The sequence below is a fragment of the Nerophis lumbriciformis genome, linkage group LG07, assembly GCF_033978685.3.
Source record: "Nerophis lumbriciformis linkage group LG07, RoL_Nlum_v2.1, whole genome shotgun sequence".
NCBI lineage: Eukaryota > Metazoa > Chordata > Actinopteri > Syngnathiformes > Syngnathidae > Nerophis > Nerophis lumbriciformis.
This window is the reverse complement of record NC_084554.2, coordinates 39,586,768-39,613,143: the sequence shown is the minus strand read 5'-3', so window position 1 is coordinate 39,613,143 and position 26,376 is coordinate 39,586,768. Positions and strand designations below refer to the sequence as shown.

Below are 26,376 nucleotides of genomic sequence, written 5' to 3'. Positions count from 1 at the left end.
TATATATATATATATATATATATATATATATATATATATATATATATATATATATATATATATATATATGTGTGTATATATATATATATATATATATATATATATATATATATATATATATATATATATATATATATATATATATATATATATATATAATTTTATTTATTCTTTTCATATTTAAAAGATTGAATACCGGTAGTTGTTATTTATATGAATATTATTATTGATACAGTTCATTTGATACATTTTAGTTTATTTGGTTAGTATTAATGGCAGCACGGTGGTACGTATGCCTCACAATACGAAGGTCCTGGGTTCGATCCCCGGGCCTTTCTGTGTGGAGTTTGCATGTTCTCCCCGTGACTGCGTGGGTTCCCTCCGGGTACTCCGGCTTCCTCCCACCTCCAAAGACATGCACCTGGGGATAGGTTGATTGGCAACACTAAATTGGCCCTAGTGTGTGTGAATATGAGTGTTGGCTCTGCGATGAGGTGGCGACTTGTCCAGGGTGTACACCGCCTTCCGCCCGAATGCAGCTGTGATAGGCTCCAGCACCACCTGCGACCCCGAAAGGGACAAGCGGTAGAAAATGGATGGATGGTTAGTATTGCAGTTATTTTTTTACGGGGGGGAATGTTTGCATTTTATGTTTATTATTGCACTATTATTTTTTGTGCACCGCAGAGAGTGTAATCCTTAAAAATGTTGTTGTTCTCCTGCTGATCAATGACAATAAAAAATATTCTATTCTATTCTAAATGTATATCTTTTGTATTGTAAAGTTGGGATTGGGGTTAGGTCTTTTATTGGATTGATCAACATTCTGTAATTTTTGTAAATGTTTTTAAAATACGTTTTTTAGGCCAACACTGCACGTATAAATCGTGCGTTAGCAGCCAAGAGAAACTTTTGTAACCTGTTTTGACAAGTTTTTATTATAATTTATATACCCAATAATATGGTACGAGAATCATGTTGAATCAAGAAGTGATTCTGAATTAAATCTTTACCCCAAGAATCGGAGTCGAATCTAATACACTGCAATTTACACATATATGACATTGTATTGAAGCTCAAGTGTAGCTAATACAGGGATGGGCAAACTACACCCCGCGGGCCACATCCGGCCCGATGGTCCCTTTAATCCGGCCCGCCAAATATTAAAACAGAATTGATAATCTCTTTTGAGAATTGCCACAACAAAACTGATACGAGGCTTCAAGGCACTGGCAAAAAGGGTGATTAACAACACTGCTCCCACTAAAAGAGAATGAAAGCGTAAACATTTTAATAAAATTTTTATGTTTCTTTGATATGATATTGTTGAAAATAGATGGCCCGTCTGTCAAATTTCAAAAGAAAATGTGGCCCTGAGCCAAAAAGTTTGCCCACCCCTGAGCTAATATGTCATAATATGGTGGAAATCAATAATTATTTACTCTTCAGAAAACTATCAGCTCGAGTTGAAACCTCTTTGTCCATTAGTGATACCTGAAACTATCTGCAGAATGACACTACTCAACAAATCAATCAAATTGTTGGGTAGAACTGTGCACGATTTAGTGATATTATAACCACCTATGTGCAGATAACATGACAATGGATGTCCATAGTGGTATCGAAACTTAAATAAAATGACTAAAAATGAAATAATCATGCAAGTACAAATCTAATCTTTGTGGTTTAGATTGAGAAGGTGTCTCAGGAGACATGGTGGAACTCAATCATGCTTTACTCCATCTGCAGAGAGACCTCAATATGCACATCCATCAATGCTTCCCCTTAGGTTCTTGTTTTCATGCATATAATATGCAAAAGTGTGAGAGAAAATAGTGAGCAGATCTTGTGATATTATGATGTATGGTTTATACCCTCCACTAGTGTATGGTTAATGACTACTGTCGTCCAAATTTTGTAACCGGCGGTCAGGAATTCCAGACGAGTCAAAGATGTCACATGTGATGTCACATAAAACAATAAAAAAATAATACAATCCTCAAAAACCACATGATCTTTGATGTCTGAGCTTCCGGACAAGCCCTAACTTGTGTTCAATATATGTACTTGCCCTCGATGGGTTGTAAAACAATATAAAGTCAAACGGTCTCTTTGTTGCACGTGACGCTAACCCTCAAAAACTAGGCGGAGATACACTCAGAGGGTCCTCAGCCAGACTGCCTCTAGGTAATGTTGCAATGTTTTATGCCAGAAATGCAAGAATGCCTAATTGAAAACTCTTAAACATAGAGTAAGGCTCCACTTTCCAAAATGCGCTAACTCATTGCTAATTTACATTGGTTGTGGCATGTGCATGCAACTGATTCGCATTAGCGATTTTACATGGCGTTTTCAACACCTCGAAATTTGGTAATGAAAACTATGACTCAGATGCACATTGCAATCAAACAGTTGGTGTGTAAAAAGTACAATACTTACTGTATGAACACGTTTTAGGCTCAACAAAAGATTAGACAGGCACATTCAGCTTAATGGCAAAAACTACTTCCTGGCTACGCACTACTGCCGTCTAACATCTTGTGGAATTAAATTATGTAATAGATAAAGCAAATAAGTCAAAAAATTTACCAATACGATTCAGTTTAAGAAACTGTTGAAAGTCAAAGTGTTTACAAAGTTCAAGGAAGAATAATCCTGATAAACATCTTGAACTTTATCGAAAAATGATAATCCTATTCATCACATTATTTGAATCATAACTAACTTAACTATTTATTTTTGAGAACTTTATTGTTTATTCATGTGTTAAATAATTATTTGCTTGCTCTTATCTATTTATTTATTTATTTTCTCATTTATTTATTAATTGTTGTGTTACAGACGAAGAACAAACAAATGTGTTAGAAAATGCTACGATACGAAAAGGGGTAGGATTTAGTAAGGTCTGCTTCTTCCTACTATTAGGACATGCTGTAGTGAGAAACTGGTCATCTGTGATTCTTATGGCATACTTGTGTGCATATTGAAATAAACTAACACCACAACAATAACATATTGGAATTGCAACTGCATGCAAAGTCTACAACATTATGCAATACTTGCAAATGGGACTCAGAAGTGTAAGAAAACATCTATACTGTACTTTAACAATTGGACAGCACAGTTATTATCACTGTTAAATGTTTAATTTAAAAAAATTATATTATTATCGAACATTAGCACATGAACGCACAGAAAAGTTTAAAAATTGGTACAGTCGAGTGTGTAGGGATCAATACTGTATGGGTTCATAAATGAAACGGGTTACTACGCTCTCTCAATTGTGCATTGTTGGCCCACTAGCGCCCCCTAAAAGGCCGGCAGCTGGGTCCGTATGGGCCGCAGCGGTACTCACTTTTCCACCACTGGTGGCTGTACAGACAATATCAAACAAACAGAAGTCTGGAGCAAAAGTCATGGAGCAATTTCTTTGGCGCAAAAAATATGAATAAAGTGGTGAGGCTGTATTTTCATTTGCACTTTAATTTTATTGACACTTTAGTTCAGAAACATATGTATTATTTATTTAGTTAATTTTAGCATGAATAACTGCATGCAAATACATTTTTTATCATTGATTGATTGATTGAAACTTTTATTAGTAGATTGCACAGTTCAGTACATATTCCGTACAATTGACCACTAAATGGTAACACCCGAATAAGTTTTTCAACTTGTTTAAGTCGGGGTCCACGTTAATCAATTCATGGTAAGTCAGTTATTTCTGAGTCCCATTTTATGGTTATTGGTTAGTATTTTTTTTTTTCTGATCAGCCTGACCTAAGCCTAAAGTTTGGTGTTATACAATTAATAATCTTTGGGATTAACACATGGTTTCATATCATTTGACAGGGTTGCACACTGTAAGTAAATTCGATACAATTAATGAATCAAGAGTAAGATTCAGTGTTAATATTTGTGTGGGCCCGGGGCTCCTGTGTATTGGAAAAGTCGGGCCCCAAAGTCAAAGAGGTTAACAACCAGGGGCGTCACTAGCTTTTAAGGACAGGGGGGGCTTAGCCCCCAGGAGAGCGAACGTAGCGCACGAGCACAAAACTACACAAAATACTAACAAATACTTAGAAATTATTCATTGTTATTATTATTTAAAAAATGCACGGGACGAAATGAAATGCTCCCCGGGACGATAACTTTTAACTATTTTTTTTCTTTTTCTTTTTATGTATTTATTCATTTAACATGTTATATTAAATGTCTTGGTTTTTCCTCCCTCTGAAAATCCTATGAAATGTTTAACAAGCTATCCTATAATAATACAACAGCTATTAATGTAAAAATACAAAAAAAAAAAATATTTAATGATGTTTTTTCATTATTTTAACATTAGGCTAATGTATATTACTTTATATAGATTCTACAAGAGTGATGTGGGCATTTTCTATACGAACAAGTCCAAGGACCGCAGGCAAGGTCGCAGAGAAAATGCGGACTGGATTTTGAGTGATGTGGGCATTTTCTATATGAACAAGTGGAATGGATTGGATACCGACACACTAAAGGGGCTCTCTACCTTAAAGTACCAATGATTGTCACACACACACACTAGGTGTGGTGAAATGTGTCCTCTGCATTTGACCCATCCCCTTGATCACCCCCTGGGAGGTGAGGGGAGCAGTGGGCAGCAGCGGTGCCGCGCCCGGGAATCATTTTTGGTGATTTACGCTATGAAGTGAGGGGAAACTGAGTGAATAATGACAGTTTATATGATTATTTATTTAAACTCATATTCGGGCCACTTTATAATGAATATGTCGGCATGTATTTGTTAAAAAAAAAAAAAAAAAAAAAAAAAAAATATATATATATATATATATATATATATATATATATAACACCAAATTATTTAGGGGGGCTTAAGAATATTTTAGGGGGGCTCAAGCCCCCCTAAAATAGGCCTAACAACGCCAATGTTAACAACCCCTGATCTACAGTGCCATACCTTACCAAATTTATTAATGAAGCATTTTAAGAACAACCAGTGAGAAAAAGTGATATATTGAACAGATAAATCTAATATTGCAGTATAGCTTGCACTGAGCCTAGTCTATAAAATCCACTACACCTCCCTGATACCGAAGTACATGTCAAACTATGACAGCCATAACCACAACACCAGGGGGAGAGCCACAAACTGCGTTAAACCCAGATTCTGATCTAACAAAGGTCTAAACTCATTCTCCTTCTATGCCACATCAATGTGGAATGCACTCCCAACAGGTGTAAAAGAAAGTGCATCTCTATCCTCCTTCAAAACCGCACTAAAACAACACCTCCAGGCAACTTCAACCCTTGACAAACACCCTCCCCCTTCCACATCCCACCTCCCCGGATTGTAAATAACCAAATGTAAATAATCAAATGTATTTCTAATGTATATACTTGTTCTTATGCTATCTGAACTCACTATGTTCTCTGCTCGCTGTACATATCCTACCAAGTCAGTCCTACACTGTTTCAATGCCCATTTCTCTGATGATGCAATTGTTGATGACTGAAGTATGCTGTTATCAACCAAACCCTCCTCATCCCATAATGTAAATAATTCAATGTATATACTCTGATGATTAACTTGTGTGATGACTGTATTATGATGATAGTATATATTTGTACCATGAATTGATTACGTGGACCCCGACTTAAACAAGTTGAAAAAACTTACCATTTAGTGGTCTATTGTACGGAATATGTACCGAACTCTGTAATCTACTAATAAAAGTTTCAATCAATCAATCAAAAATCTAAAAACACGTATTTTAAGTATTAATAAAATAAACAAAAATATTTGACGGATTCAAATTATGTTTAAAAACTGTGGACAATCATTTAATTGTTTTCAATTGTAGATAATTTTTTTCCACATAAATGCGTGTTTTGTATCGAATCAGGTGTTGCTAAATCGAAAATGTTTTTTGGCTTTTCTGGCACGTACTGCAACGGCTCATCGTGACGTAAGCGGAAGCGCCGTCTCGTCTTTCTGCTCTCGCTTCTTTCCCGGGTAAGGACGGCACATTTCTTCTTTTAAGCCCGCAGTGCAGTCGGTGTAGCGGAAGCGTCGTAAACGTGTGCCGAAACGAACGTAAGTGCACTCTTCTTAATTATTTCGTGTATATGTATGCTGGTTTTTTACCAGAGTGCCATTGTGCTGTGCGATGTCAATGGAGGATAGTGTGCGCTTACACAATGTCACACATTCACAGTCCGTCGGCCATGTGAGTCCTTGATACGTCATACTCACATCGCCTCTAACTATACAACATTATTGCTCTAGAATTCATCAAAAACCTCCTATTTTAATATATTTCCACGATGAAGGTTTTGTTTTTTTGCCTGCGAACATACATGTGTTTTAACAGTCTGTAAAACCGAGTTCAATATATACGAGGGCTGTCAAATGCTTAGCACGTTTTAATCAAATGAATCACATTTTGTAATTTAGATTAATCATGATTAATCACAGGGGATTTACTCCTCTGCATAATTCAAATTTACTTAAAAAAATGCCCCAATATTTGTACACAAGTGCAATTTTACAGTCGGAATATCATCCAGGTAGATTTTTTAAGTTTTACTTGAATGCATGTCATTTATTTATACACAACTTGGTAACAGTTTTATCTAATTTGGAGTAAAATGTGTAATTTTGTAATTAATCATGATTAATCACAGGGGATTTACTCCTCTGCACATACTTGCCAACCCTTCCGATTTTCCCGGGAGATTCCCGAATATCTGTGCCCTCCCGAAAATCTCCCGGGGCAGCCATTCTCACGAATTTCTCCCGATTTCCACCCGGACAACAATATTGGGGGCGTGCCTTTAAGGCACTGCCTTTAGCGTCCTCTACATCCTGTCGTCACGTTCGCTTTTCCTCCATACAAACAGCGTGCCGGAACAGTCACATACTGTATGCAGCTTTTCACACACACACACACACACACACACACAAGTTAATGCAAGGCATACTTGATCAACAGCCATACAGGTCACACTGAGGGTGGCCGTATAAACAACTTTAACACTGTTACAAATATGCTCCACACTGTGAACCCACACCAAACAAGAATGACAAACACATTTCGGGAGAACATCCGCACCGTAACACAACATAAACGCAACGGAACAAATACCCAGAACCCCTTGCAGCACTAACTCTTCCGGGACGCTACAATATACACCCCCGCTACCACCAAACCCCTCCCCACCTCAACACCCCCACCTCCATCTCCCGAATTCGGAGGTCTCAAGGTTGGCAAGTATGCCCCTGCATAATTAAAATTTACTTCAGAAAATGCCCCAATATTTGTACACAAGTGCAATTTTACAGTCGGAATGTCATTCAGGAAGATTTTTTAAGTTTAACTTGAATGCATGTCATTTATTTGTACAAAAGTTGGTAACAGTTTTATCTAATTTGTAATAAAATTTGTAATTAACCATGTTTAATTACGGGGGATTTACTCCTCTGCATGATTAAAATTTACTTCAGAAAATGCCCCAATATTTGTACACAAGTGCAATTCTACAGTAGGAATGTCATCCAGGAAGATTTTTTAAGTTTAACTTGAATGCATGTCATTTATTTGTACAAAAGTTGGTAACAGTTTTATGTAATTTGGAGTAAAATTTGTAATTAATCATGATTAATCACGGGGGATTTACTCCTCTGCATAATTAAAATGTACTAAAGAAAATGCCCCAATATTTGTACACAAGTGCAATTTTACAGTCGGAATGTCATCCAGGAAGATTTTTTAAGTTTAACTTGAATGCATGTCATTTATTTGTACAAAAGTTGGTAACAGTTTTATCTAATTTGGAGTAAAATTTGTAATTAATCACGGGGGATTTACTACTCTGCATAATTAAAATTTACTTCAGAAAATGTCCCAATATTTGTACACAAGTGCAATTCTACAGTTGGAATGTCATCCAGGAAGATTTTTCAAGTTTTATTTGAATGCATGTCATTTATTTGTACAAAACCTGGTAACAGTTTTATCTAATTTGGAGTAAAATTTGTCAGCGAGCACACCCCTCGCTCATTTATGTACTGACCTATGCATTGATCTTATCACTGATTATACAGCGGTTATGGTAAAAGAGCGTGTACAGTCAAAATAAATTGCATGATTAGTCTAAGTGTGTTCATGATTAATGCAATATTTTGTGATTAATCACAGTTTATTTTTGACAGCCCTAAGATAAATATACACCTCTTTCGTTTCATTTGTAATATATTGTATGTGTTGTTCCCTTCTTTGTAGAAAGAGCTGCTTGTCGCATGGCATGTGTAACCAGGTTATGAGGAAACACACGTAGCCACTCCCCGCCTTTCTATATAAATGTTTATTCTGCAACGACTCAGCGTTTCCTGCTAATCAATGTGCTTTATTTACCTGGTAAAGCCCTCAGGTCTGCATGGAGATTAATACCAGTAATAATTATTAATTACCTTTCAAAAGAGGCTGTTGGAAATGTCAATATTTAAGATACTTTTTGAAATACATTTTGTTAGTAAAGAAGAAATAAGGTTGAAAAGGTTTTTCAAGTATGGTAAAAAAAAAAAAAAGGGCATGATATTTCCTGTCTATCATTTATGGTTTAGCTCAGTTGTACCATGTTTAATATGCAAATTCACAAAACTACACAAATTAGTCAAGCCTTTTTCACTGGTACATGCTTTTTGCATAGAATCTGTTAGTACAATTGTAACCAAAATGTGGTCATGAGGAAACATCTAGGAAAATATATTTTCATTTTAAAAAAACTTCCTGGAATCAGTTTTGAGTTACCGCACCGGCTAAACCAGTTTTGTTCCGGGGAAGATGCCAAGGGAGGTTAGGTTGTTCTACTCTGGTAATATTTTATCTTCCGAGGAAACACTAAGGTGTTGGGACAAGCAGGCAAAGTTTGTTTTTGTTTAAATCCTAAACATTGCTGCTGTGGAAATACACCAAGGCCAACCCTATCCGGGCTTGTGTGTCAGTCTAGGCTAAGAAGAACGGACGGAGGAGGTCAAAGCAGGTTAGCGGCTTGGAAAAATTAGAAGGTTATCACTTTATCACGGGGAGAGTTAGGAGGAAGTGTCATGCCAAGTACTTGAGTAAAATGGTTTGTTTGTGAGGAGTAAAATGGTTTGTTTGTGAGGCAGCTTGTTAACTACAATTTGTAGACGAATATATCATGTTTTTCATTTTAAAACAAATTGTGCAGTAATTTTTTTAAGTTTTAAAAACCTATTTGTAAAAATGTTTGGAAGTTGAATCTATTTATTTCTGAGCTATTGTGGTATTGTACAATATTTTGATGGTGTTTGTAATTGTGTAAACGTGTTTTTGACCCACAGGAAAAACTTGAGACTCCTAATTGACAGTGCTTGTGTTGACTTGTGCTGTTTTTGTGTATTTTAGACTCGAAATGGATCGTTTAAAGTCTACATTCAACAACATGGTGAGTTTCTAATACAGCTGGTCTTTTCTTGACTTTTTATTAGGTCTGTCAAAATAACATGTTAACAAGTGAGTAATCACAAAAAATTATTGCATTAATTTTGTATAATTGCATATTAATCACACAATTCTTGAAGCGCACGTGCTTCTTTACATTAAATGCAGATGGTTACCTGAAAGGCTGCGTGGATTGTTTGCTAATAAATTTCACTTTAAAATAAACCTCGACCAGGGTTTCCCCTAAACTGCCAAGATTCCTGCGGCGGTGCGGGTGTGTTTATGGGCGTAATCACCATGACGTTATTGAGTAGTTTGCATAATTTGCTATATTTTTTCTTTAAAAATGCTCCAAAAAATTTATCTATACATATAAAAACAAATATGTTATTATTAATTAGTATTAACAATATTTTTTGTCGTTTTGCCATATTTGTAATTGTTGCTGCTAATTGTACTATGTACTTTGTAGAGAATGTTTCAAGTGTCTAGAGACTTTTAATGACTTTTTGAAATTAAAAACAACTTGCAACAAAGCTAGCATCTTTTTCTGGTGTTAATATAAGATGTACTCGTGTTTAGAGACTACTTCTGTCCCTCGATGTCCGCGACAAAAGAGACAGAAGCATGACGTCTCACTTGCTTCGCGATGTTGCTCCAGTTGGACTTTCTCACCTTAAAAGTTGCCACTGTCCTCTTATATTTGCACATTTTGTAGATGGCTGTAAGCGGGTATATCTGGCATATATTATAATTATGTCATCATTGCAGACCTGCTGACAACGCTCCAGACAATGTTTACATCCGGTTTCGGCAGCACGGTTTTCGGTGACCAGCTAGTGTTAATGTTTTATGTTCAGTTTATCCCATGTTTGCGAACACACCGTCCGTGCCTGAAAGGTGATTGGTGCAGAATGAGAAAGTGTTGTGTGTCTGAGGAAGCGTGGACTCACAAAGATGAAAGTGTTTACACGGGAGGTAAAACAAATTTGAATTGTCGTTTGTTATCATAAGATTGGCATTAAAAGTTAAAAATAGCGTTTGACTTTGTGTGTTTTTTTCTGGGGGCTACAATATATTATATTACTTTAATTTGTTTTCAGGTAAAAAAACAACCTTATTTTCAAGGTGTGGTTGGAATGAAAATGCAGTGGTGACGCGCCACATTCAATTACATTAACGGGAAAGCCTTGCTCGACTTTACTTTAGATACATTTGTTAACAATGATGTACACTCAAGTAAGATAACAAAAAATGCTTTTAGATGACATTCTGAATTTCTGACAATACTCTTAAATTTGCACTCGTGTTCAAATATTGAGGTATTTTTTCTAGGGTATTTAATGTTATGTAAGGAAGCAATTTACTGTGAATATTCAAAATAATTCCAAATTCAAAAGTGCAATTGATTTGATTAAAGTTAACACGACAACGCATTAGGTATAAGTACCTTCAACAGCGATCATTTTTTTAACGCGCAATTAACGTCCTGACTCCTTTTTGACCCTTGGGCCATTCTGTAGCTTGAGGAAATGTAATGGCGTTGAGTTACTGTAAAGCCACAAGTGAAAAAATTGCAAGTAGGAATGCACAAAGAAAGCGGACATGAACAGTCCAAAGCTATGGCAAGTTGTTCTCATGGCAAGACCATTTTATCTTCAATCGCCGTGAGACGACATCATTGGAACTAACTCTTGCTTTGCCGCTTGCAGAGAGGAGGATCTTCACGTCCGTTTTTACATTACAGTTGAGTGCTTTAAAAACATAAAACGCAGATTGTTACTTGAACTGCTTCATTAAGATGGAATAAAAGCTCAGCAGAATCGTAGACTTTGTCAAAATATGTCAAGTCTTTTCTCATAACAATCACACACGTCCGATAATACAATAATAGCACTACTCTTCACATCCGGTATAACCAACAATTGTCTTACAATGGGATCATGCTTTGTCAAAGATGTTCTGTGATATTTCTACCTAAATACTTGTTTTCTGGCAGATTGAAATAAAGTGTATTGTAATAGCGGCGGTTCAGCCTTTTATTTATGTTCACAAATAGCACTGTTGAACTAAACAGGCAGAAGCGTGACACACACACACACACACACACACACACACACACACACACACACACACACACACACACACACACACACACACACACACACACACACACACATACACACACACGAGGGCTCTTAGAACACTTTATCGACTCCTTCTTTGCTCCCACTGAGACTAGTTCTAATAGAGCAGGCATGCCGGGCCACTGCCCTCTGCAGCCCACATCGGGTAATTACAGTTCACTACACAATATCCCCATCGCTACGGTAATTCTGTTTTTATTATCTGATTGATAGTCCGCAATTACAGATTGTTTAACAGGCTGAATACTACATTTTATTAAAAAATAGAGAAAGTTAACACATTTTCATGCAGCTATATGCATACAATTAACTTGTACAATATGTAATGTACAGAATATCAGAAGCATTTATTTAGGTAGAAATATCACATTTTACATTACTAAACATCTTTGACAATCAAACCATGATTGTAGCAGTCCACATTTTGTGTTATTAATGCGTGAAAGTGGTATCTAAACATGGTGTTGCTTCTCCTTAATGCAAGTGCTCCTATAGCAGGAATACACATTCCGTATTCCTACAAAATACAAAATTTGGCAAGGCACCAACACACTGCAAGTATTTTTTTTATTGTTTTTAAAAGCGTGTTCATGTCCTTTTTGTGTTGAGCTGTGTAAAAAAACAATGTTTAAGAAACATTTCATTAAAGCAAACTAATTGTCCAGTCATGGTATTACAACTTGAAAATTATCTGTCTAGGGTACACTTATTAATGATGAAAAATAATATTTATCTTCGATTAATCACAATAAATTTGAGTTAACTAAGGACAAACTGCAAATAATCGCGAATAAATCTTTTTAATCGTTTGTCAGCCCTACTCTTAATACATTTTTTGGTTTTTAAGTCTTGATACCTTTTGGCACCGGCATTCTTTTATTCCTACATTCATCTAAATTTAAACTTATGCAACCTTTTTATTTGAAGATTTAAACTTGAACGACTGTCTTTCAACTTGTGTTATATTTGCCTACCGGAGGGCGCTACTATTTCCTATTGACAGCATGCTGAAAACCGACACCTTTTCCTGTTACCTGCACTTAGCTACTGAAATGGGTGTCCCTATTGATGTTTGAAAAGGGATTTTTTAGCCTTCCAGACAGACAAATTAAAAGATGGCTCATAAAAAACATAAAATGGCTCTTTGAATATATTTGTATGACTGTTAGATTAAAAAATACTTTGACAATGATCTTTAAAGCGGTCTTTCTTTAGACATTTTTGTCACACAAAGGGAGTAGATGGTGACTCTCCTCCTGCAGTTGCTAGATCACATTACTTCCATAGTTTATTTACAGCACTTCCTCCTTCCTTTCCCTACCAGATTAAAAGCGTCCAGTATAGAAGGTTCACCCAGCAGTGTGATGATGACTCAAATAGACATGTGGAGATTAAACTATCTAACGACGCCGGCGATGACAACACAGAGATGGAGCAGAACGACATGTCTCCGACATTCCGGCCGGCGCCCCGGGGCAACAACCGACGCATCTTCTGTCTCCTGGCGGTCGGCTTCTTGGTGGCCTTCATCCTAGGTAAAACATACACTCTCATCGCCACGTTTGAAACACAGTAGGCCCCTGCAATTGAGCAGTATCACACATGTTTTCCAGGCTACTTTGTTGCTTATGTCAGCCACAAGAAGCTGGCTGTGGACCCCGTCAGCTGCGGGAATCAGTCGGCGGTGGTAGGGGAAGTGGACCAGGTGCAGAAAGAGGTGACAGTGACACCGCCACAGCCAGAAGTGACTGTGAAAACACAGCCAGAAGTGACAGTGAAAACACAGCCAGAACCAGAGGAAGAGGTGGATCCACATGTGGGAGAACTCCCGCTAAACTGGCAGGACATCGTTCAGCTCCTCGACAACAAACTTACCACCGAGGCTTTTGACGCACGTCTCAAGTACGCTTTTCACTTATCTCGCCTGATTGAAGTCATAACCACTTGAAGCTCCTTTAAGGCTTGATAACATGCGTCCCAAAATGTCACCAAGCAGCCGGATGACCGATCAGCAGCAGCATAACAAATCTTTTTATAGCTCCTGGAATTTCTGATATAATAATGAGGCTTGTTGTTGTGTAAAACATGCTTTACTGTACATTAAAAATGAGTTTAATTAGGACCTCTCTGCAGGGAGTTCGATGTGCCATCACGCTTGGCGGGCGGAGAAGGCGACATTCATCAGGGGAACCTCATCGCCGACGAATTCAGGAGACTGAGGATGCAGAGCCGGACAGATGTCCACTATGTTCAGCTGCAGAAGCCCGACAGGTTCAAATAGAATACTTTATCATATTTGAAGTAGGGTTGTGTGATATAAACAATTGAAACGATATAAATTTAGCCGACGATAGAGCTTTTAATACAATTGTCATATCGAGATAATGCATGTTGATGAAACGCTATAGCGGGGCGGCATGGCGTAGTGGGTAGAGCGGCCGTGCCAGAAACCTTAGGGTTGCATGTTAGCTCCCAGGCTCTTACCATCCAAATCGCTGCCGTTGTGTCCTTGGGTAGGACACTTCACCCTTGCCCCCAGTGCCGCTCACACTGGTGAATGAATGATGAATGATGGGTGGTAGTCGGAGGGGCCGTTGGCGCAAACTGGCAGCCACGCTTCCGTCAGTCTACCCCAGAGCAGCTGTGGCTACGAAAGGAGCTTACCACCACCAGGTGTGGATGAATGATGGGTTCTCACTTCTCTGTGAAGCGCTTTGAGTGTCTAGAAAAGGGCTATATAAATCTAATCCATTATTATAATTATAGCGGTGTGCCGCAATTTTGACAACAAGCTAACAACTGTCTGCCCGTTATAGCATTCTTGCAAGCGGTTAATGTTATTGACAGTGCAAAGCCGCTTCTTCTTCTTTTTTTTTTTTAAACTAATTATTCTTTTTTAGGACAACAAGCAAACAACTGTACGCCCATTATAGCATTTTTGCAAGAGGTTAATGTTATTGACAGTGCAAAGCCGCTTTTTTTTTTAACTACCGGTAATTATTCTTTTTTAGAAATTGTTTTTAATTCTTAAAAATGGTTTTAATTTTTTTATAAAGCTGCTTCTAAATCAGCAAGCCTCTACGTTTCTTAAATGTACAGTATCTTTATCACTGGAGTAATAGCTAAACATGCTACATTACACACCGTTAGAGGATAAAGCTCTTGAATGTAAACAAGATGGGCAAATCGGTGCAAATATCAACAGTAACGACACCAACTCAACTAAATTATCAGTATAAGATCTAAACTACAGTGGTTAGATGGACATTTTTTATTATCAAAAAATATTTTGTTGTTTTTGTTATTGTTTACAAACTCAGGAAATAAGTCCCTTTTATGCGGTAAGGTAAGAAACCAAAATATTTAAATCATAGCCAATAGTAGTAATAACTAATTATATTATATTTTTCACCGCAGGGTTTCCCCTTAATATACTCTATGGTGGCGCTTTTTAAGGGCGCCGGCTTTTATTTGGCTGTGGCGGTCACAGCTCCTGGAATCTCTTAAAAAATTAGGGTTTTTTTTCTGTGAAAACATTTAAAGTAATATGTGTTGAAGAATCCAGAAGAAGTCACACAAAGTCCAAAGCTCTTTTTAACTTTTATTGCCAATGTGATTATTACTGTGATCACAAATGAAATCATTGGTGATATTGAAAATTTGAAGTATCAGCATCGTCATTGGTATGACCAATACCGCGACTGTGACTACTTGGTCTTGGCTCGATACCCACATTTGTAGTATTATCCAAAACTAAAGTGTAGAAACAGAAGAATAAGTGCTTATTATGTTTTAACAGAAGTGTAGATAGAACGATGTTACAACAGAAAGTAACCAAATTAGCAAGAAGATTAATAATAGTTTGACCAAATAATACAAAAACAAATGCAAGCATATGTTACTGCATGCATCAGCAGCTAAATTAGGAGCCTTTGTAACTCGTTTTGAAATTCCTCTATCATTTATATGCCAAATAAAATTTTGTATTATATATTGGTATCGCAGATGGCTGCAATATATATCGCAATATAGATTTTAGGCCATATTGTCCATCCATATCTTGTCTCTCTTGCTGTGACTATTATTTTCACCAACAATGTATTTGTCATTGGCAGCAAACGCCCAAACATTATTACCTTTGGATCCAAAGACTTCAAGCCTGAAGGTTACCTTGCCTACAGCGCCACAGGGAAGGTGGAGGTGAGTAACTGCGGCCTCTGCTGACACTTCTGTTAATTGCAAAATGTAAATATCAGCTAAACTAAATTGATCCACCTTTTTAAAAAAAAATTCAATGTTTTAAGGGCAAGCTGGTGTACGGCGGGTACGGCCGTCCTGAGGATCTGGACACTCTGCAGAATACGAACATTGAGGTGAAAGGTAGCGTGTTGCTGTTGCGTGCTGGAAAACACAGCTTTGCAGAGCAGGTATGTCCGGCCTCATGGAACGCCTCTTTTGGATGCCATTTGTGTGTGTTTTTTTTTAAGGAGTTTGTTTTGTTTCTCCAGGTGGCAAATGCTGAAGCCAGAGGAGCCTCTGCTGTTCTCATCTACCCCGACCGCGAAGATTACAAATTTTTGCCTGACACAGCACTTTATGGCCATGTGAGTGGCAATTAAGGCGGTACTAGCTAGTTTTCACCATCAACATCCACCTCCAATTGTTCTCCCTGTCTCATCAGGTTCATCTGGGCTCAGGCGACCCATACACTCCGGGATTCCCTTCCTTCAACCATACGCAATTCCCGCCGACCCAGTCATCCGCTTTGCCAAAAATCTTGGCTCAGACCATCACCGCCAACATGGCTAACACCCTCCAACAGTGAGTTTGATGTTGTGCATATGGATATTCTCTACATTTGCATTCTGAATGTCTTCCATATGCTCTGTAGGACAATCGGTGGCCCGAACAACCTCGGAGGTGTGGCGAACATTAGTGTGGAGGTCAACAACGTGCTGGTCAACACAGAGCTCCACAATGTGTTCGGAGTCATCCAAGGATTTGTAGATCCTGGTATGTACTCGATTAGACCCTCTTAACACACATAAAGCATGTTTGCTAGTGAGCGTATTGAATCTTTTTGAAGTCAAGTCAGTTTTATTTATACAGTGCCAATTCACAACCTATCTCAAAGCACTTTACACATGACGCAGGTCATAAACTACGCTCCTTGTGCATTAAGAACCAACTTTACCCCATATGAGCAAGCACTTTGTGACAAAAGCAAGGAAAAACGCCCCCCTAGAGAAGAAACCTCTAACGGAACCCAGGCTCTGTGGGGTGGCCGTCTGTCTCAACCATTTCGGTTGAGCTAGAGCAGGGGTGTCAAACTAATTTTAGCTCAGGGCCCGCATGAAGGAAAATCTATTCCCAAACAATCCGGACTGATAAAATCATGGCATAATAATTTAAAAATAAAGACAACTTCAAAGTTGTTTCTTTTGTTTTACTTTGGCCAAAATAGAACAAGCACATTTTGGAAAGGTACATATTACAACTAATCCTCTTGGCAAAATACTTCAAGTTAGTTGAAAATTCTAAGGAAAAAATTGGTGCAGTTTCAAAAACACCATGAAGAACACAATGAATTTAGACTTCTGTCTCAATGTTTTTACAAAGCCATTATTCAGCATTCTCAAATACGTGTTTGGAAAAGCAACCGAGTGTTTCCTCAAACTGCCGCATTGGTGAAATTTAAATATTACAATTATAATATCATTCATTGTTCACGAGTGAGGGAAGAGTGGATCGTGAGATCGACAGGCGGATCGGTGCGCCGTCTTCAGTAATGCGGACGCTGTATCGATCCATTATGGTGAAGAAGGAGCTGAGCCGGAAGGCAAAGCTCTCAATTTACCAGTCGATCTACGTTCCCATCCTCACCTATGGTCATGAGCTTTTGGTTATGACCGAAAGGACAAGATCACGGGTACAAGCGGCCGAAATGAGTTTCCTCCGCCGGGTGGCGGGGCTCTCCCTTAGAGATAGGGTGAGACGCTCTGCCATCCGGGGGGAGCTCAAAGTAAAGCCGCTGCTCCTCCACATCGAGAGGAGCCAGATGAGGTGGTTCGGGCATCTGGTCAGGATGCCACCCGAGCGCCTCCCTAGGGAGGTGTTTAGGGCACGTCCGACCGGTAGGAGGCCGCGGGGAAGACCCAGGACACGTTGGGAAGACTGTCTCCCGGCTGGCCTGGGAACGCCTCGGGGTCCCACAGGAAGAGCTGGACGAAGTCGCTGGGGAGAGGGAAGTCTGGGCTTCCCTGCTTAGGCTGCTGCCCCCGCGACCCGACCTCGGATAAGCGGAAGAAGATGGATGGATGGATGGAATTATAATATCATCAAAACCATTATCAAAAAGTGACGCCATAATAGCCGAATTAAAGCTAACATAACTACAAACTTGCCCAATGTGAACATGCTAGATTTAAGCATAAAATGAAATACAACATTCAACAAATATAGAAAAATACATTTTTACAATGGAGTTCAGGGTGCGCATCACGCCGTCAACCAATTGTGAGCGCTGCAGGGAACTCTAACTACAATGATGATGGTCATGTTGACTTAAGTTTTTGAATCTTACCGTTTCGTAATATTATCTGCTAAGTGGGTAATTTACAATTAAAGAAGGTATTGGGTGTTGCTACAGCAGTCGTCTGCCCTCAGCCATAACAGGAGCAGCTGATTGCTTGCACCTGCGCTGATTGGAGTAGCGGCAGCCAATCCAGAGGGCACTTAAAGTCAGCTAACACTTCATCTTAAACATTGTGATGAGTGACGTGAGTTACACTTGAATTGCTATTTTGACATCCAGTGGACACATTTAGAACAGCAATTTATTTCATAAAAAAATTGCAGCTCATTTTTATACTTGGCAAACTGATCTTGCGGGCTGGATTAAACCTGTTCAGGCTCGCGGGCCGTACGTTTGACACCCCTGAGCGAGAGGTACTGAGGGTAAATTGCGAGAGAAAATAGGACCAAGGGGTAGGGACACGAAACAAGCTACAGCAATAACCGTAAAAGTGACATGGCGACAGCAACAGCATTAATGTTACGCCTCCAGGGCCATCGTCATTTAAGTAATAAATGACGTTAATCAGAACTTAAAAAAAAAAAAAAGACTAAGTAATCCACACAGTCGATGATAATCTTGTAATACAGACTAGAAGCTTGCAATTTGAGGGTTTCAGGTTCGATTCCCGCTCACCTTATCTTAGTCACAGCTGTTGTGTCCTTGGTTACACTGCCACCCACACTGGTTTAAATGTATCTTAAAGATGCAGATAATGAGGATCACTATGCAAAGTGGTTTGAGTCTCTAGAGAAAAAAGCGATGTATGAAAATAATTCACTTCACATTATTCACCGCAAAGTAATGACTTGCATTCAAGAAATGTAAAAAAATATTTCTGGGTCACATTTTGACAATGTAACTGCATTTGTGTTCAAATATTAGTGTCTTTTTAAAGTTAATTTAAATTAAGCAAGCTGGAATTAATCATGATTAATCCAAATTCAAAAGTGTGATTAATCTGATTCATTAGACAACATTAGATAATATGCTTTGTCACTAATAACCAAAGCTGACAATGTTTGTTTGTTTTGTATTTTTTGGACAGCATTTTCAAAATATTATGTGTTGACTTTTCAAGTATGTGGCACTTGTGGGGAAAAGTTTGGAGTGAGAGAAAATAATGTGGTGTGCGTGTGTTGTAGACCAGTACGTGGTCCTGGGAGCCCAGAGGGACGCATGGGGTAAAGGCTACGCCAGAGCCGGCGTTGGTTCATCCGTGCTGCTGGAGCTGGCCAATGCCATCAGTGAGATGGTGACAAAAGGTACTAAGAAATAGAGTCATGAGTCACTTTCATAGTGATGATTATATATGTTGATATGATTAATATTAGATATATGTATGCTGGCATTGTGAGCACAAAGTTGGGGGCCACTAATGCTTAAAACAAGCTTGACTTAACGGAATGCTTATGTGCAATCTTCCAGACGGCTTTCGACCCAGGAGAAGCTTGGTGTTTGCAAGCTGGAGCGCTGGCGAATACGGCAGCGTTGGCGCCACTGAATTTTTGGAGGTGAGATTTATCAATGATTTAGGATGCACAGAAGGTATTGTTAGGACACTCCCTTTTAACATGGAAGAGTCCACCCAGATACTTTTGTTCTAAGGCGGTATAAAGTGATTAGAGGTGACTAGAGTTGAAGTTTAACAATATATTCTACAACAAGGAGTATGTACCAACGATAGCAATACCAGCGCTGGAGAGGAGACCAAACTGTCTAAAGCAGAATGGACGCCCTCAACATGCTTTGTCCATGTTACAACACCGCCTTAGCAGGGATTTTGTGCTGAGCGCGCACACATTGTTCTTTCTTCGTCTGGTTCCTGGTACCTCTTCTTCCGGATCCTAAATGAGATGCAATATGTGTGTAATTGCAAGGATAGGAAAAACAGGGTGCATTCGTGTTATGTCCTTGAACATAATGAACTGTACATGAGATGAGATCTCATGTACAGTAGTTCACTTTGTTCAAAGGTGGGAAAATATTAGTTGCAAATGTTTTAATAACATGTCTGTTTTCAGGACTATCTGTCCTCACTAGACAAGAGAATGTGCACGTATATAAACCTGGATGGGATGGTCATGGGTACGTATAGATACACACAGCATAAAAATTACAGATTGTCTGTTAACCAAACTTGTGGGTCTTCACAGGTCACGGGGGCTTTATTGCCTCAGCAAGCCCGCTGTTGTACAACCTATTGGAGGACACAATGAAGGAGGTAACGTCACAGCTTTATTCCACCGTGTTAACCCCAATATCAGACCACGCCTAAATTAATCACAGTAAAATTAGCACCACAGCTGCTCCTCTGTTTGCAGTGTTTGATTTGGTTTTAACGAGTTTTGTCTTTGTTGTAATCAAGTGTGAACGCCGTCTACTAAACCATCTTTGTGATTGCTGTTTAGGTGGAGAAATAGTGTCTTGTAATTGTGTCACTATGAACATGTCTGTTATTAATCGTAATGGTATCTCCCAGGTGAGGAGTCCAATAGATTCCGGGACCGTGTACGATATGGTGGGCACCACAAAATGGGAGACCAATGTGTGAGTAGTCAAGCCTTAAGCCAAAAAGTAGACAGAATGTCACGAGGAGGAAATAAAATGTTTGTGTGATTGCAGACTGAGGCCCATGTCCATTGACGACCCTGCTTATCCATTTTTGGCCTTTGCGGGAATTCCGTCCATCTCTTTCCACTTCATCACTCCCAATGTGGGTCTTTTCCGTCACATTTCAAGATTATTTTAGTCCAAACGCACTAACCACCTTTTGTAAAGGTGGAGTCCTACGAGTACTACGGCACCAGCATGGACAACATGGACCACTTGAAGTACAACACGGCCCAGCGCACCAGCGAAACAACAGTGCTGGCTGCCCAGTTTGCCGGCCACATGGCCCTACGCTTGGTACACGATCGCCTGCTCAGGCTCGACGTGAGTGGGTACCGAAAGGTTCTCCCCAAAGCCTTGATGCGAGTCTACAGGCATGTCTACCAGCTCGTCCAGGTGAGTACCTTGCAATAAAACGTGTTGTGGTAGTAAATACAGATGTCAGGTTCAAACACTGATGACATCTATTAATCAGACAAGAAGCAAGGAATCAATCAGAGACAGAGTTCAATTTAGCTCATGAGGAGAACGCATGGAGCCGGACCCTTAGTCATAGTCTCGCCTTACGCTCTAAGGTCCAGCTCTTGCATCCCTCTTTTTATTCAGGAGTTCCACAATCAGCAATACTAAGGTTGCCTCTAAAAGGAGTGGTCACATATTTTATGCAAAGCAGGTCCAGGACGCGCGATACGTGACGGAATGTTCTGGGGGCCTTGTGCTTTCGCCCCGTCACCGCTTCGTCTGCGTGTTGGAATCTTATCTTGTTGAGGTCCTTGAAGTCTCTGCCTCGTCCGTGTGTCGTCATCCCATCTTCGCTGAAGTCGGTTGAAGTCCTTGGCTGTTGGAGGGCTTAAACAAAGATAACATCTACAGCTGAGGCCACCCCTCAGACAAGAAGTATTTGCCCTTGCTCACATTAGAAAAAGTCCAACTTGAGCACAATAGCTAAATAACTAAAGCGACGGACTTTAAGCATACTAAAGTTAGTGTGATAATATATACATAATTATTCTAACACAGACATGTTGTCATAGGTACGGTTAGATAGGTTCCATAACGGCACCGGTGCCAGCGTAAGCGATATTAACTAGATCGGTGCTACATGAATGCTTGCCGATGATGTTGGACAAGTAACGTTTTGTAAGAAATGTACCGTCAGAATCTGACGCTTTTGTTTAAGTCATTACCAACTTTTGCCCGCCAACAGCCTGCCTCATAACCGAAAACAACGCAGCGCTAGGCAAACCAGTAGCCACAAGAACACAGCACTTCCTTATCATGCACCAATGACGGTTAAATACAGCCAGTAAGATTGCATTCACAAACCCCCCCCAAAAATTATGAGCATCAATATTACAAAAGTCACTTTTTGGCACGTTCTGTCTGTATGTTCCGTATTCCTGCAATGATTAGGACATTTTGTTGTAGGTTTTCTTATTTATTTATTTATGTATTAAAGGGGCTGTTTTGCAACTTGCTCACAGTTTTACATTTATTCAAAGCAAAAAATATAACATGAACACCATTGGCGAACTTGTGTTACCATTAGTAGTTTAACAGAACACATTTGTGTTGAAACGGTCTATATTTTTCACAATTACTAAGTTTGTGTAGTAACATTTTTTCCGGCTCGAATGAAATGATTGGTGTTAATGGCGGTCAAGCACACATACAATAGCAGTCCAAGAGAAACAACAAACCTTTTGCAGTCATATTGTTATGATAGAATATACATATAATGACAGATAACACTTACTATCCAAATGGCTATTATTAGCTAACAACACCCAAAAATAATGCACGTGTTACGTCATTACATTGCAGAAGCCGGATGAGGGTGGAATATAAATAAATAAATGGGTTGTACTTGTATAGCGCTTTTCTACCTTCAAGGTACTCAAAGCGCTTTGACACTACTTCCACATTTACCCATTCACACACACATTCACACACTGATGGAGGGAGCTGCCATGCAAGGCGCTAACCAGCACCCATCCGGAGCAAGGGTGAAGTGTCTTGCTCAGGACACAACGGACATGACGAGGTTGGTACTAGGTGGGGATTGAACCAGGGACCCTTGGGTTGCGCACGGCCACTCTTCCACTGCGCCACGCCGTCCCGTATATACTGTGTAAAATAGATTGGAAAGTTAGCGCCCTCTAGACATCTGTGTAAATATTGCAAACATCCCTTTCAAGTAGGTATCATCCATCCATCCATCAATTTTCTACCGCTTGTCCCTTATGGGGTCGCGGGGGGTGCTGGAGCCTATCCAAGCTGCACATGGGCAGAAGGCGGGGTACACCCTGGACAAGTCGCCACCTCATTGCAGGGCCAACACAGATAGACAGACAACATTCACACTCACATTCATAAATTAGGGTAAATTTTTACATTAGGCTTATATAATTGAAGGATTTTGCTGCCAGAAGCAGTGACATCCTGTAAGACACCTTCAGAATAGAAGCACATTCACAACCTCAATTACTGGCTTTAATGCCAATCTGACGTTTCAAATTGCACTTGGACGCAGCAACCACTCTTACCCCGAACTTGGAAATTTGCTCTAGACAAATAAGGCAACAGGAGAAGTATCCAACACTTCTCTTTTCTTAAGTAAATCTGTACAGCAGATATGATCATCGACATCAGCAATATGATTTGTCTGAGTGGCTGGACAGATTGAAAAAAATAAAATAATATAGATTTTTTTTTTTTTATTGATTTTTTAAAATCTTTTTAAATCAATTAAGAATTGCAATTAAGTCAAACATTTTTTTTTTTATACACCTTTTACTAATCTCGATTTTTTCGTAAGTCTTGTATGTATGGAAAAAATACCATAAAAATCTTTGAAGTATTTGACTTTGAAGTATTTCCAATACTAGTCTACCGGTAATCAATTTGAATCTCACAACATTTCACATGTCCATTTTTTAAGTACCGGCACAGTTTTTCGAGTACAGATTTGGAGCTGGTATGAGTTAAAATGTAAACACCCATCCATAGTCATAGGCTGCGTTCATTCTTGTGGTTTGGTACTGTGGTCTGATTAGTTTTATATTCTGCTATTTTCCACCAACTGAGATTTCATAAAATGCTTTTAAAATATACTTAGAAAACCGAGAAAAGAGGCAGTACTTGCATATTATATATTTGTAATTTCTCTATGCTTTTTGCTGTCATTTTAACACTGGTGTTGTGTGGCTTGCTCTTCCCCCTTCAAACTCCGTGAACTTTTAGCACATTACTTCCTTTGCAGTCCACATTTCCTCCAATTTCGCATCATAATTTGCAGTAAGAGTTAACGTTGTAACACAATGATTAGTTCTAGCTCCAATCATCCTCTATATAGTCTGTTTAATTACCATTGTTTGCCTGTGACGAAGAAATCTGTCAAGCCCCTACTGTTTTGGCAGAGAACTGCATGTCATACGTTCCACCCTGATGACAAGCTATAAAGGGAGTCAAGATGACATTGTAGTGACTACAAAGCTATGTGCTATTCCTACGCTCATATATTTTTGTTTTTTGCTCTGCAGAGTGGTGATCTGAAAGGCGTGGATCCAGACTGGCTGGAGAATGCTCACGGCACCTTCCAGCGTGCGGTGGCCAACCTCAACACCGCCATCCTCCACACTGACTTGAGCGAAGACCGGGCCTGCCGCCTCCTGAACGAAAGGCTCATGAGCGTAAGAAGATCATAAGTAGTAAGCCTCGCCGCCAGCGTCTTAAGCCGCTTGTCTTTCATTCCAGGTGGAGCAGAACCTGCTTTCGCCGTACGTGTCCCCGGTCGAGACCCCTTTCCGTCACATCCTGCTGGGCCGAGGCCCTCACACTTTGGCGTCCATTGCCGAGATGACGGACCTCAAAGAGCTCCACACCCAGCTGGCCTTCGCCACCTGGAGCGTGAAGGGGTGTGCCAACGGCATGAGTGAAATCTGGGAAGAGGACGACAGTTAAATCGAGGGCGGCGGCGTACGCGTGTAAAAGTGAACACTGAAAAGAGAAAGAAAAAAAAAAGCACTCAAACGAAAGCTGTCAGTCACGACTCTTAGTCCCGCCCTTTTGAAGGTACAATTTGTATTTACCACTCCAAACCGCCAAGACGGAAAAACGTACTTGTTTAGCTACAAATTGTACTTTTTTCGGATGTTTTTTTAAAATCAGTTTATGTTGTGGAGGGAGGGGGGCTTCAACTTGAAAAAGTTTTACTAGAAAATTTTGAATGCTACTGATGAACCTGCTGCCTCCTCCTCACACAACAGAGCGCCTTCGCTGTAACTTCCTGCCATAAAACCTCATTTATACCTCATAGTTTTAGCAGCGCGACGTTCACTTTTCTTTTCTTTTTTTTCTTCTTTTCATAAGACATTATCGGAAGCAGTGCCTTCCATAATTATGACGGTTATACCGTTAATCCGACAGCAGCATCTGCTACGTGACGACTCTTCAACTTTTGCTGACAAAAATTGGAGTGCCACAACCGCTCCTCACTCAGGAAGCCAAAATAATTTATTCGACACAATTAAAAAAAGAAAAAGTCTAGCTATCCAAATTATGTATGAAAAATAAGGCTTTGTGTCTAAAAGGTATAAGGCGGACAAATTAATAACAAACAAAATTCTACTACATGCAATTGACAACCTAATGTTCACTTTGGAGCGATTGGCGTCAGTTATCGGGGGCAGTGACCCCCATAATTACAACCCCATTATCGGGAGCAGTGTCTTCCATAATGAAAAGTGATGGTAGCTTTTGCCTACCGGTGTGTGTTTGTGTGTGCGTTTGTCTTTAAGTGTGTATTTATCGAGAGCAGTGCCTCTCATATTTCACTCCCAAGGGTGGAACAACTTATCGGGGACAGTGTTTCCCAGAGTTTTATACTTGACATATTTATTACTGTTTCTTTGCTTTGTGGTGGTGGCGCTTAGGCATGTTGATGTTGTCTCTGATTTTCAATTTACCCCGTTTAGACCTTAAAAATCTATTAAATGTAGAAATGTTTAACTCGTAATGCTTCAGAATTTCAGTTCACTCTTGCATTCTTGTCTCCTGCGCCTAGCCTATTGCTGTTAGACGTGTGTCTCATTTGCAAATGTTTTGCTTGTTTTCGAGTTACATTTGAGTTATTGTTTGGCCAAAAGTTGCACTATGAAATGGGATAATCCTACATTTAAATTGTCACCATACATGAAACCTGTCTAGCCCCCCAAAAATGGGAAGCTAGAGCAAGTAAAGTCTGTGTAGCTTTTGTTGTACATTCAACAGCGGCAGAACAATGATGTAAAATGTTTGTTTTTGAGTACGATTTCTGAAAAATGGTGATTTCCATTTTTGACCAAGATGATAAATAAACCCCTGAGCTTTGCAACCTTTTTACTGTGTACATTTACGCTTTTATTTTGTCAATAAACCCTCGGTAATACAAAGTAACACACTTTCAGCCCCACCTAAAACAAAATTCACCAGCCGCCACTGATTATGATGCATTCTCATTTTAGGGAAAGTATAAGAATACTTTCTCAACAGTAAAATTGTAACCAGGAATAAGTCTTAAAGTAACAATATTCAA

The 26,376-nt window shown here is 39.3% G+C and overlaps 1 protein-coding gene across 5 annotated transcripts in view; it reads left to right on the top strand.

Annotated features, from left to right (window-relative positions):
* tfr1b (transferrin receptor 1b) overlaps nucleotides 1–26,180 on the top strand; it is a 90,709-nt gene extending 64,529 nt beyond the window's left edge. For 2 of the 5 annotated variants that reach the window (XM_061965124.1, XM_061965125.1), the window contains exons 5-22: nucleotides 9,432–9,471; nucleotides 12,939–13,149; nucleotides 13,228–13,516; nucleotides 13,748–13,885; nucleotides 15,730–15,814; nucleotides 15,919–16,041; nucleotides 16,123–16,218; nucleotides 16,296–16,435; nucleotides 16,506–16,627; nucleotides 19,334–19,453; nucleotides 19,617–19,702; nucleotides 20,213–20,276; nucleotides 20,345–20,412; nucleotides 20,671–20,738; nucleotides 20,814–20,904; nucleotides 20,970–21,197; nucleotides 24,344–24,493; nucleotides 24,558–26,180. In XM_061965124.1, the coding sequence (XP_061821108.1) occupies nucleotides 9,432–9,471; nucleotides 12,939–13,149; nucleotides 13,228–13,516; nucleotides 13,748–13,885; nucleotides 15,730–15,814; nucleotides 15,919–16,041; nucleotides 16,123–16,218; nucleotides 16,296–16,435; nucleotides 16,506–16,627; nucleotides 19,334–19,453; nucleotides 19,617–19,702; nucleotides 20,213–20,276; nucleotides 20,345–20,412; nucleotides 20,671–20,738; nucleotides 20,814–20,904; nucleotides 20,970–21,197; nucleotides 24,344–24,493; nucleotides 24,558–24,764 (2,326 nt within the window). In that variant the 3' untranslated portion in view covers nucleotides 24,765–26,180. Of the gene's footprint in view, nucleotides 1–5,939; nucleotides 6,098–8,875; nucleotides 9,046–9,073; nucleotides 9,133–9,431; nucleotides 9,472–12,938; nucleotides 13,150–13,227; nucleotides 13,517–13,747; nucleotides 13,886–15,729; nucleotides 15,815–15,918; nucleotides 16,042–16,122; nucleotides 16,219–16,295; nucleotides 16,436–16,505; nucleotides 16,628–19,333; nucleotides 19,454–19,616; nucleotides 19,703–20,212; nucleotides 20,277–20,344; nucleotides 20,413–20,670; nucleotides 20,739–20,813; nucleotides 20,905–20,969; nucleotides 21,198–24,343; nucleotides 24,494–24,557 lie in introns of those variants that run through there. The other 3 variants (XM_061965126.2, XM_061965127.2, XM_061965128.1) reach the window with 3 other exon arrangements.
* Nucleotides 26,181–26,376: the final 196 nt, after the last annotated feature.